Source organism: Camarhynchus parvulus, chromosome 1A (genome assembly GCF_901933205.1).
Source record: "Camarhynchus parvulus chromosome 1A, STF_HiC, whole genome shotgun sequence".
NCBI classification, from domain to species: domain Eukaryota; kingdom Metazoa; phylum Chordata; class Aves; order Passeriformes; family Thraupidae; genus Camarhynchus; species Camarhynchus parvulus.
This window is the reverse complement of record NC_044586.1, coordinates 9,412,298-9,424,863: the sequence shown is the minus strand read 5'-3', so window position 1 is coordinate 9,424,863 and position 12,566 is coordinate 9,412,298. Positions and strand designations below refer to the sequence as shown.

At 52.2% G+C, this 12,566-nt stretch overlaps 1 protein-coding gene across 1 annotated transcript; it reads left to right on the top strand.

Moving 5' to 3' along the window:
* The first annotated feature begins 4,552 nt into the window (after positions 1-4,552).
* Positions 4,553-5,812, top strand: ASCL1 (achaete-scute family bHLH transcription factor 1). The gene is made up of 2 exons (XM_030960156.1): positions 4,553-5,589; positions 5,798-5,812. Exon 1 carries the CDS (start codon positions 4,911-4,913, stop codon positions 5,565-5,567), a length of 657 nt encoding a protein of 218 aa, XP_030816016.1. The 5' UTR covers positions 4,553-4,910; the 3' UTR covers positions 5,568-5,589; positions 5,798-5,812.
* Positions 5,813-12,566: the final 6,754 nt, after the last annotated feature.

The following is a 12,566-nucleotide window of genomic DNA, read 5'->3' as shown; positions in this document are numbered from 1 at the left end:
AGAAATGTCTGCAAAATGATGAGTGTTCATCCCAAGACACCTTTCAAGGAGGATTCAGCAGTGTCCCTGGTCAAACGTAATTTTTAATTCTTCATTGAGGCACAGGCTTTATTCCTTTTGTAGACAATACAACCAAGAAAACTCAAACTTGCTACCCCGATAACCCATCTTCTCCACCCTGGGCAGGACAGTCAACAACTAATCAAGAATAAGGTTTCATGGTTAAGTTCTTATTTCCATAAAGGGATGCTTAGGAAGAGGCATTAAACTTTATCGACTATGCAAAAGTGCAAACACACCATCCTTAAAAATTACTCACCCAAGGGACCATCTTGCCTTTTCAGGAAAAAATCTCTTTCCTGACTTCTGAATGTAGCAAATGTTGAAAATTATATTCACATGGAAACTGCTTCAAAATAAGTTTAACTCTCTGGGGTTGACCCCCCCCACACTCCACTGAAAGTGCTTTTTCTTTTTCCCTCCAAGTCTGTATTATGTTTCTTCAGGCCGCACCAACTATTTATTTATCTTTATTCTTTCCCTCTTTCTTTTCATTCATTATTCTCTCTCCCTCTCTTTTTTCCCCCCCTTCCTTGTGTGTGTGGCTTCTCGGTCTGATCTGTAGCTTGTTACCACCCACTGCACGCTCTCTCCTGCAGCCGAGGTGTTTCTATACAAACTTCAGCGTCCAGTTGTCATATTAATTATTACACTGAGTAATGACTGAAATAGTCAAAATAAGGGGAGACTCAAGAGAGCTTTTTCTTGCTGCTCAAAGATTCAGCAAAGAAGCCTTGCAACAAAGCACTAATTGGTCCCCAGAAATACTCTGACAAGGCATGGAAGATAGGTTTCATAAAGCCCAGCAATTGTGAAGGGGGAAAAGATCCTTGAATAGACCCCACGCTTCTTTTCTAAACTCTCTTGCTGAGCAAAAAATGGACTGCTTCTTGAATACTGGACTGATCTTGAATGCTATACCCAGCAGAGAAAAAAATGCACCATTTATTGTAAGTTTTTTTTCCAGCTATTCATGTGTTCTATGTGGAGAATAAGCTGGTTTTGTTTACCATGAAAGACCTTTTACTTTATTTTCACTCTTGGGGGGGAAGCTGGAAAGGCGAGGGGGAGGGCGAGGGGAGGGAGAGAAACACATGTGCCCAAATCCAGACGAGCTGCCTACTGTAACAAAATGGAGTGTAACAAATCCTACAGAAGTCCCGAATGTATCGATTCTTTGAAGATCTATATAGATTAACGACTTTCGTTCTGCTTTTCCAAGACAGCATTTAATCATAACGTAAATGGCCTTTAAAAAAGAAAAGAAGTGGCAAAAAAAAAAAAAGCATACCGGAGCTGTATTTTTTTTTTTAAAAAAGGCAAGGACTTCAAAAGGCCTCATGAGTATGGCTACAATTTAGGCACACAAAAAAGTCACTAGAAAATAATGACAATTCGAGATTTAAAAATAAATAAACAAATAAATAAATAAAGACTGAAATAAAAGTGCCAGATGAAAAGGGCAAGAGCTATTTATCATTATATTAGAATTAAGAATTTCAAGGTGCAGATGCAGGACTGTGCATAGGAGTGGGTGGAGGCGGGGGACCTTGGGACAATATTTTTTATTTAGGAATCTGGTCCCTTACTCTGCACAGTGAGCACACAGAGGAGCTGGTGAGATTGGAATTACCCCAGACATAAGGGGTGAGTTCCTTCCCTGGTGGCAGTGGGAGGAAAGAGAAAAGGGAGGAAAAGGCTCTGCCCCCCTCATCCATGCCCCACACAAACACACACCATGACCCAAATGGGTACAGGGCCACAGAGGCACAATTACATGAGTTACACTTGGTGACCTCTGGGACTCGCAGTTTTTGCCTTTTTAAGAGCCCTCTGAGACTGGAGGAGAAGGGACCCAGAAACTCCAGTCTTATTCTGCCACTTCCAGGAAGAAGGGCAGGAATGTCCCTATGTGGTGTTTCTACACCAGTTCTGGAAGCAAGCTGATCCAGAAGAATTAGTCTTTTTAAATATACATATATATAGTTTACAGGGCTGCAATTCCTTTGATGTTTCTGTTAGCACTTCCCAAAGTCATAATGCAGAGCTGGTGATGCAACAACTGCTTCCAGTGCAGCCTGTTGTGACATCAGACAAGGGATGTTGAACAAACCATCCAAGAGACCTGGAACTGAAGGAGAGCTCCCCAAACAGGAAATACAAGCAAACATTTTATCCTGCTGAGGTCTGGCTGTCCTGCCCAAGAGTGGATAAAATAAGTTAAAACATTTCCTATGTGACGAGACAGTAGGCTAGAAGTCAGAAACTGGTCAGTGATCAGTGAAGAGGTCCCAAAATAAATACGACCACACAGAACTATTTAACATTTTTCATCACACATGCTGAAAAGCTGACATGTTTAACATGACACACCATTATAAGCTGACATGTTAAAAATTACTAGCTAGCAGGTGCACATTGAGGTTCTCCTGTGCTCTTTCTGCTTAGCACTTTTTTAACTCACACACACAGTCAGGGTCAAAGATCCAGTGGCAGATGAGAAGAACTGATTTCTACAGCTCCAGACTGCTGTAATTGAGTTTAACAACAGTACAGGGCTTACTTTTGCAGTCATTTCCACTGAAACCTTAACATCGACTGTGCAGGCCCCCTCCTTCCATGCTTTGGAGCTGGTGTGAGCACCAGGGATTAAAGCCACCTACCAGGGACTTCCTAAAGCCATAATATCACCATGGCATGGCTGTCATACCATGGCTCTGCTCTTTTTAGTGGGTTAGAGAGCACACACATCTGCGTAGAGTAGAAAGGTGCAGAGAGACGTGGAAATGAGACAGAGTAGAAGGTAGAAAATGTGCTAAAGATTTCAGGAATATGTGAAAGGCAGGAGGGCAGGGAGAGAATGCCAAGATCAGCATTCTCTGGTGCTGAACCTGGTCATGCCTCCCAGGCTGCCTACACCTCTGCAGCCCCACGGCTCAGTGTGACCCACAAAGCACACCAGCCTCAAACTCTCAGCACCTCAGTGCTGCTTTGCCTCATTTGCTCCTGAACCACAAGTGAGACTTCACCTGAGAGCAGTGATAATTTCTCCTGCACTGGCCAGGCCCATCCTGACTCCCAGTTACAAGCCAAAGCCATTGCCTGCTTGCAGAGCTGGTGCCCCACTTCCACATTCCACGGGAGGAGCAGGGGGTCAGTGGCTTCCCCGGGCTCAGCAAGCAGACCGTGTGGCCTGGGAAATGGGATCTGGCAGGGAAGGGTGCGCTGGCTCCACACCTGCCAGCTCTGCCCAGCACACCCTTACTTTATGAGGCAAACCTCCTCCCTTCCCATGCCGAACCGCCCGCACGGGACGTGCCCGGGAGAGGTTTGCTCTTTCCCTCCTGGCAGACTGACCCCGCGGTGATCAGCATTCCGGAGGGGTAATTCGAGGTGACTTCTCCGAGAAGCCTCTACCCTGCTCTGCTCTCAGCCGCCCTCCTCCCATCACCCGGCCGGGCTCACCCGCGGTTGTCGCTGGCTAATAGAGCCATCAGGCGGCCCGCGGGGCGTGTGCGGTGCCGGGCACACGCAGCTCCGGCCGCTGCAAGCGGGGGGGCACGGCAGCCCCCGGCGGTGGGGCCCGGACACTCGTGGCAGCGTTCGGTGAGCCAAGGGAGAGATACCAGGCTCCCGGTGCTCTCTCGGGACAAGGAGAAGCCGAGGTCCCGCACACGAAGTTTCCCTGAACGCGCCGTGTCCCGCAACGACAAGGGCGCTTCTCCTGCGGGCGCGCACCGCTTTGCCCGCCCACGCCACGGGACGGCTCCGTGCCTACACATCCCGCACCGCGGCTCTCCCCCTTCCAAACCCCGGCAGGTGCCGCTGAGGTGGCCCCAGCAGGGGATGCCCCGCACACCCTGGGGCTCCGCCGGGAGTCACCGGCTGCCTGTCCCTCAGCGCGATCCGCACCCCTCGGCGGGCGGGCAGGGCTCCCCCCCTTCCCTTCCCCTCACGCTTTCCCGCCCCCCCCCCGCGGCGCCCGCGCGCCGCCCCCGCCCCCGCCCCCGGCCCGCGCGCGCCCCGGCGCGGGTGTTTGCTCAGGGCCGGGAGCGCGGCACGCGCCGGGCGCACGCACTTGCGACAACAAACCCGCGAGCGGCGGGGGCGGCGCGCGGGGCGGGGGAGCGGCGCGCGGGGGGCGGGGGGGGGGCCGCGCGGCCGCCAGCGCGTGTGCGGCGGGGGGGCGCGGGGGCTCCTGTGTGTCTGTCTGTCTGTCTGTCTGTCTATGTGTATGTGTGTCTGTCTGTGTGTGTGTGCGTCCCGCGCTGAAAAGGCGACAGCGCTCCGCGCATCGCGGCCGGCAAAGCCGGGGAGCGTGGAAGGCGCAAGGTGCAGGGTGTGCGTGTGTGTGTGTGTGTGTGTGTGTGAGCGCGGGGGGCGGCGGGGGGAGGCTTGTCTCTGTGTGTGTGTGTGCGTGTGTGTGTGTGTGTGTGTGTGTAGGAGAAAGGGGGCGAGCCCCGTCCGCCCCTTATAAGAGACACAATCCTCAGCCACTTTTTTGCAAAAGGGGCTTTGCAAAGCAGCCTGCGCACACGCGAGCGCCACGAGCCTCCCCGCGGCCGCCGCACGGAGGGCGAGAGGGAGGGGGGCGGGCAGAGCCGCCCGCCGTCCCCGCCGCCCGCCCGGCTCCGCCGTCCGCTCCCGTCGGTCGCCGCTGTCCCTTTCCCCTGCCGTCCGTCGTCCGTCGCCTAGCTCTTCTTCTTTTTTTTTTTTAATTTTAAATTGAACATTGCAAGTTTTTCCTTTTTCTCTTTTTGATCTTTTTTTTTTTTTTGGTGGTGCTGGTGGGGGGACGGGGACCGGCCGTCACTCGGGCGCCCCCGCCTCGCAGGACGCCCCCCTCGCCTATGGCCAGCGGCAGCCCCGCCAGGATGTCCAGCGCCGCCGGGCAGCCGCCCTTCCTGCAGCCCGCGTGCTTCTTCGCCGCGGCAGTGGCCGCCGCCGCCGCCGCCGCCCCTCCGGGGCCGCCCCCGGGGGCGCCGCCGCCGCAGCTCAGCCCGGCGGGCGGGCAGCCCTCCCCGGGCGGCAAGCCCTCGGCGCCGCGGGCGGCCAAGCGGCAGCGCTCGGCCTCGCCGGAGCTGATGCGCTGCAAGAGGAGGCTCAACTTCAGCGGCTTCGGGTACAGCCTGCCGCAGCAGCAGCCCGCGGCCGTGGCGCGGCGCAACGAGAGGGAGCGCAACCGGGTGAAGCTGGTGAACCTGGGCTTCGCCACGCTGCGGGAGCACGTCCCCAACGGCGCTGCCAACAAGAAGATGAGCAAGGTGGAGACGCTCCGCTCCGCCGTCGAGTACATCCGCGCCCTGCAGCAGCTGCTCGACGAGCATGACGCCGTCAGCGCCGCCTTCCAAGCGGGCGTCCTCTCGCCCACCATCTCGCCCAGCTACTCCCACGACATGAACTCCATGGCGGGCTCCCCCGTCTCCTCCTACTCCTCCGACGAGGGCTCCTACGACCCGCTCAGCCCCGAGGAGCAGGAGCTTCTGGACTTCACAAGCTGGTTCTGAGCGCCGGCCGCCCTCCCGGCAGGTGGGTAGGAGCCCGCGGAGGGCCGGGGGAGGCCGGGGGGATAGCGGGGGGACGGACGCGGGGCCGCAGCCGCCGGGGGAGGGGACGCAGCCGGGGAAGCCCCTCGGGCTGTGGCAGCGTGTCCCGCCGTACTTACGAGCGGCTCTGCGGCCCGTCGCTGCGCTGGTCGCGGCGTGGCTCTGATCTCCTCTTTCTTCTATTGTTACAGGACAGTTGCAAAAGGGAAAAAAAAACCCAACGAACCAACAAAAACCAAAAAAACCACACAAAACCAGATCACACACAGAGAGACAAAAATCCACGCAGAAAAAAGAACCTGTTGCGTTTCCCGTTCCCCTGCCGTCGGAGGGCGGTGCGGGCACGTCTCTCGGCGGGCGGGCACAGCGCTGCGCGCCGCGGGGGCGGTCGGGGCGGTCGCCCCCGGCCCCGGGACCGGCCGGCCTTTGCACTGCCACGGAGGGCGCCCCGGCGGAGCGGCTGTCCGGCGGGGGAGCCCCGGGCCGCGGGAAAGGGCGCTGCGCTCCTCGGCCGGCGGAGGAGCTCTTCTTCTCTTCTTCCTCCTCAGCAGAAGGGCGGCCCATCTCCGCACCTCGCCGCCGCCGCGGCCCTTCAGAGACTGGCGTTCATCACCTGTGGACAAAGTTAGTTTCCCGATGTCTGTGGAGATGCTGAAGTTAAGCTATGCTGTACTCAAAGAAGTCCCTGGAGCCCCGTCTACCTTCCGTCTCCCCGTGCCTCTCCCTCCCCTCGATCCGAGCTTTTCCTCTCGTTTCCATCATAGAATGCTTCCAATCTTTTTTTTTTTTGTGAATTTTTTTATGATAAGAAAATCTATTTGTATCTATCCTAACCCGTTTGGGGATATATTAAGCTATTTTTGTACATAAGAGAGAGAGAGAGATTTATAGAGGTTTTGTACAAATGGTTTAAAATGTGTATATCTTGATACTTTTTTAATATGTAATGCTTATTACCTCTTCATGTTTAGACTCGTAGTCAACGTTACCTTACAACTGCCATTTTTGTACGTGGTTTTGTAAAGGACTTGGATTTCCTCCAGATGTACTCTAGCACCAATGTGTCTTACTTTATAGAAATTTTGTTAATGTATTAATAATGTTATTAAACAATGTTCAAAGTGAACAAAGTTTATGCAGCTATTGTCCAAACGCAAAACGGTAGCCATTTGTTCTCATATGCTGCCTTTTGGGAAAAAGAAAAAAAAAAAGAAGAAAAACCAGACAAGCAAACAAACAACCCCCCCACCACCACTGCCTTTTCTTACTGTTTTATTACAAACTGACAAAGGTCCTGTATAACCCTACTTTATATAAACTAGTTTCGTAATAAAATTTTTTTTAATTAAAATGATCAGCTGCCTACCGCATGCAATTTTTTTTTCTTTCTGCCATTGACAACGATGAATGTAAGGACAGAATGTTAATCGATGTTATAGCGGAGCTAAGCTGCATATGAAGTGTTTGTACCTGATGGATGTAACATATATATCTTTATCTATCTCTATATAAATATGCAAAGATCTAGCGCTATCACCATTGTTTCCTTGCCCTTCTGTGTTGCAAATGTGTATCCAAATCAAAAGGAGAGGGGATGATTAATGATTGCATTGTCCTTCCTGAAATCACTGCACATTACAGAATTCCTCCTAAAGCCCAAGTCTTAAAAAAAGAGGGCGCTGCATCCCGCGTTTCGGGATGCGGTGTGACCCTGTCCTCCTCCGCGGCTCTGACCCAACGGGGCAGGAAAACACGGGGGATGGCACAGCCGCCGCCACCCAAAACACGGGGCGCTGTGTTGCCTCTGTGCAGGCTGGCTTGGTAAATAAAACCGTGGCGGGGAAGACGGGAAGCGAGAGGCGAAGGGAGATAAAATTAAATAAATAAATAAAGTAGTAGAAATCGGTGGCAGCGTAGAGCTATTGGTCTTTCCAAACTTGTTATTCTGCCCAAATAGCGTGATCTGCCTGTAAAAGTACCCAATTACTAAGACTCAAAAAGAAATTGGACTCTTCCCCCCATTCCCTGCTTTTTCTCTTTTTTTTTTTTTTTTTTTTGGCTAGCCTGCTTGTTGTCAGTTAGCAAGGACGTGACCAGAATTCGCCTTCCTTTCGCCTGGCTCCTGCATCACTTGCAAATTCAGTTTGCGTGCACCAAGCCAAGCGGAAAGCAAAGCTCAAAACGCATCTTACAAAAAAAAAAAAAAAACCAAAAAAACCCCTCAACAAAGACTGGGGAGAGCCAATGTATCGTACGGAGTTAAAAAGAAAAAAAATAGTCCGCTCCGCTGTAAATGTGCCGTCGAGTTGCGAGGGATGCGCTATTTTTAAAAAAGAGGAGGGAAAAACTTTGGTGGAGGAGCCCGGAATTTTCCCTCTGTGTGTGTGTATGTGTAACTATAGATATATATAGATATAAATAGAAATATATATATATATATATATATATATGCACGGATGCATATGCTCACATGGACGCTTACACGTGTGTATTCCTGCATTGCTTTTAAACCATACACACGTTTGCCCCCTCGCCTCCTCCCCCCACGCCCTGAAATGATCAATACGTGATTTAATCGCGGGGGGGGAGGGCAGAGGAGAGGGAGGACGGGGCGGGAGAACGGGACACGGTGGGGTCACGAAATCCCTCATTACTTTAGCACAAACACTCATTGTTTTAACCGCTCGTGGAACTAATGTTTAGTTATGAAAATAATAACCGTTATATGCCGCCATCCGCTCTCCCTTTACAGCATCTCCCTTTTTATTTACCCACTTTTGCAAGTGTACAGATAAGGTATGCAAAGAAAGTGTAGCGAGTAATTTATAGCTATGAATATAACATTAGGATAATGTTTCATTCTGTTACAAAGGCGAAATTTCTCTTCCTTGTGTAGACAGGTGTTCTTTTTTGCTCACTTCTGAATAGTAAATATCCAGACTCATTAAACTAAAGGCAAAGTTACGCTGTTGTTCGCTACAATGTATAAGACAGGCTCAGAAATTCACCACCTCCTCCCTCCCTTTTCCCCTCAGCCCCCTCCAGAAAGAAAGAATGAAAGAAAGAAAACACACACACACAATTTTACTGAAGATAGGGAAAGGGCAAAGCAGGATTGGGGTAAATCTCATTACATCTGCTCTAATCGCTTAGCAACACAAAGCCTTTTCTTGTATTAGCGCGGAGAGCCTTTCAGCGCTGCCTGACAGACAGTATTCAGTTAGCATTAGTAAACTCCATAAATCAGGGACTTCTTTGGGCGCAGTATAAGTTTTAGAACTACTCAGGATTTGGTTGGGGGTGGGGGAAGAGGAGCGGAGAGGGGATATGCGTGCGGATGAAGGCTGCTTGGCCGCGGATTTATTAATTTATCTACCTGTGTGTTTATTTCTCGTAATGCACGAAAACTGTCCCGCCAACAATCGCCCCTGCCGGAGTGAGTGCCCTCCCGCAAGCCACGGCCCTCGGGCAGCGGGGTAGCCCGGCGAGGCCAGCGGCTCTGGGCAGCGCTGCCCCCGCCTCTCCACGCGATCCCCCGCGGGATCCGCGCCCGCGGAGCCGGGCGGGAGCCGGGGGGAGCTTGCCCGCGCCGTGGGGTTCAGCCTCGCTCCCCATCCCTGCTCCGCCGCGGCCCCCTCCCCACAGCCCGCCGTGATGCTATCTTATGCACGAACTTTGCCCCGCATGCGGAGCCTCCGCGCCCTCCGCCTCTCCCGCGCAGGTAAGAATGAGGGGGGAGCCCCCCAGGCCCTGTCCCCGGCAAGGGCTGTGGGCGCCCCTTTGAGCCTCCTATTGCGCCCAGCCCTGCTCTCACCTTCCCTTCAGAAAGGCGCCGACCCGCACCCAGCCCCGCTAGCACTGACTTTTGGGGAGGCCGGGGGTTCATCCCCTGTTCTAATTTTTTTCCCCCTCTCTTTTTCTTTCTTTCTTTTTTTTTTTTTTTTTTTAATTTGTTTGTTTGTTCCCCCTCCTTCTTCCTTTTTTCTCCCCTGCCCCTCCCCGCGGCGGCGCAGGTCCTGCCTTTTGTGTGTGCGGGCCGGCCGGGGCAGGCGGGGGGGCCGGGCAGGCAGCGGGCAGCGCTGTCCCCGCGCGTGTCGTGCCTCAGCCTTTATCGCGGCGGCGGCGGCGCGGCGGGGGCCCGGCCCGGCCTCGGGGGCGGCGTGCGCCCGCCGCAGCTGCCGCCCGCCCGCGCTCCCCGCCCCGCTCCGCTCCGCGCTGCCCGGGCCGAGCGGCGAAGGGAGCGGGCACCTGCCCAAGGAGAGGCGGGCGCGGCCGGGCACACACACACACCCGGGGGTGGGGGGACACACACACACGGGACGCCCTGGCTCGCCGCTCCACCATAATGCAGCGCGTATTACTCAGTGCATTCAGGGATTAGCTGGGCTTGAAGTGTGGGGCGATTCTGCGCCTCCCCGCTCCTCCTCGCCTCTTGGAAAGGGGAGAGGAGAGAAGCGCGCCCCCCCCCCGGTTTGTCCCAGCAACTTCAGCTCCCAAGCGAGCGAGATCTTAGCGTGTCAGGCCGCACAATGCGGGGCTAATTCCTGCTGCAAAAGGCAAGTGGTGAAGAATCAATCGCAGGCTTTATACAATCAAAAGGGATGATGGGCTTGGGGTTGCAATTTTTTTTTTTTTTTAAGTTCCCTACCCCACTCTGAATTTCTCCTGCTCCTTACCCCCGTCCTATCAATAATCCCATGCAGGCGATTGCAGACCGAGGTAAAGCTATCATTTGTATGCGCCTGAAGATTAATTTCCCCCATGTACCAACTCAACGGCATAGTTATCTCTTTAACAGGGAAAACAGTTTGGCTCCATTGTCGGGTTGCCAAGACCGCCTTTTGAGAAAGGGAGCCCGGCTAGCCTCTGATCAAACTCAAAGGTTAGTTAAAAGACAAAAACAGCTGAAAATCTTCATGAATAATGCTGTTTCCCCGAGCCCAGTGTAGTGCAAGCGCACATTTCAATGCCAGAGCATTTTGTTATGCTGCTCGCCTAAGTCAGAATTTCACAGAAAAGGCAGAGAAGAAAAGCTCCAACAATTAGAGGGGGCCTGTCAGAAAACATTAACGCCTTCCTTGCCCAGCCTGTCAAGCGTGCTGGAAATAAAAAACGGGCATAGCGAATCGCACCTCCACCCTCCGGAGCTGCAGGAGGGAGAGGGAGGGGGAGTTAGGGACAGAGAAGTAAAGAGAGAGAGACAAATGGACAGGCCCAGGCAGTTAACAGTCCCCCTCGGCTTTGCAGTTCATCCAAAAGCTGGAAAAAGAAGGGGAAAGGACCTGCAGCTGGATGTTCTCGCTTGATATTCATCCTTCTGTTTCATGCCCCAGAACTATATTTGTTCTCAGGGCCATTTAATACACACACACACACACACACACACACACATACAAACAAAAACACTCATGCATGTACTCAGACCTTTACACCTTCAGCCCTTTCCTGCATCAGCCCTGCAAAGCACACCAGGTATCTGGTGAAACAGCAGGCCAGCAGAGCTGTTACTGCTCCCTGCTCTCTTCTCCCTCCAGTCCCACGTCTAAGTTTCCATCTCTGTAACCATGCAAATGTCCAGGGTGGCCAACCTGCAGCTGGGCTGGAGGAGCTCATGTCAGAGAATCTGTGCTTATGTATGGCACCAGAGCTATCTTACTCTTTAGAATTTTTTAGGAAAATGTGTTTCAAATGTACAGTTTTAACTAGAGAGATCAACTACCTGTATGCTTGAGTCCCTTTCCCTAGTTAAATACCTACTGACAAGGACACTAAAATATTTAAAGCTTCCCCTGCACTGATGATTTCTGGAAGTGAACATCTAGACTTCGACTTTCCTGGCCAAAGCACAGAGTTTTACCAGTAATTTAAATAATAAGAGAGCTCTGGTTCATCTCTTACTGTGAGCAAAACCTCAGACCACCACTTAAACTCTTTTTTTTTCTTTTGCCCTTGTTGCCTTTGTTGTCTCATTGCAAAGACATGTATATGTTAATAACTGATAAGGAGCAGATCAGCACTGAGCAGCTTCTACATTCAGCCTTCTGCTGGGTGGGAAAGAGTGGGGGAGATTACTTCTGTGCATTGTAGTATTCATATAGGGATTTAAAAAATGAAATTCCAGACAAAATACAAAGTAACTGAAGGGAAGGAGTACCTCCAACTGTCCAATCTGAGGTGTTTCAGGGGTTATATCTGTAAAGGGATACAGCAACACAGTTCAGACAGCATGTGAAAGACATCAGACTGCCTGTGGTTAGAGCTGTGTGATTCCTATATATCCTGTGGGAGAAAACTCCCTTGGGGACAGGAACCCCAGCCCTCCATCCATACACACCCTGGAGCAGCAGAGTTCATCCAGGCAAAATGGTACTTGCTGCTCCCCTTCAGAGAAGGTAGGGATCTCCTGTGGCTTTGGAGCCAGATATATCCCTTGAAGGATGAATGCAAAAGAAAAGCCTCACAGAGTGCTGGGACTTTCATTGGCTCTGACACTGCTGTCCTGGAGAAACACAAGCAACTGGTAGGAGAGGGGAGAAGTTTCAAGAGATACTTCTTCTCCCTCTATCTGGCTACCTGGTACTTACTATCCTAATTACAGAGGGGTAAGATGGGTAAAAATGCAGACATGGGAAACTAAGGGCATTGATCATGGAGTGAAGCTATCTAGATTCATTGCTGGCTGTGACTTTGCCCTGACTCAATCCATTTTAGCCTGAGATCCACAAGTGCTAAGCAGAGACCATAAGCAGTTCCTCACAGGTGCCTGGGGATATGCAGCATTGGGAGAACATGAAAAAACTGGCAAGGGAGAGGGGGCCTGTGATCCAGACTCTGATTTGTGCAAGGTGCTAAGGGAAGAGCCAGTGCATACTAATAGTCTGCCTTATTTTTCTGGGGGACAGACAATCCATGCTTCCTTTTATCCCACTGCAAACAAGATTCAATCCAGTTTTTGGTCCT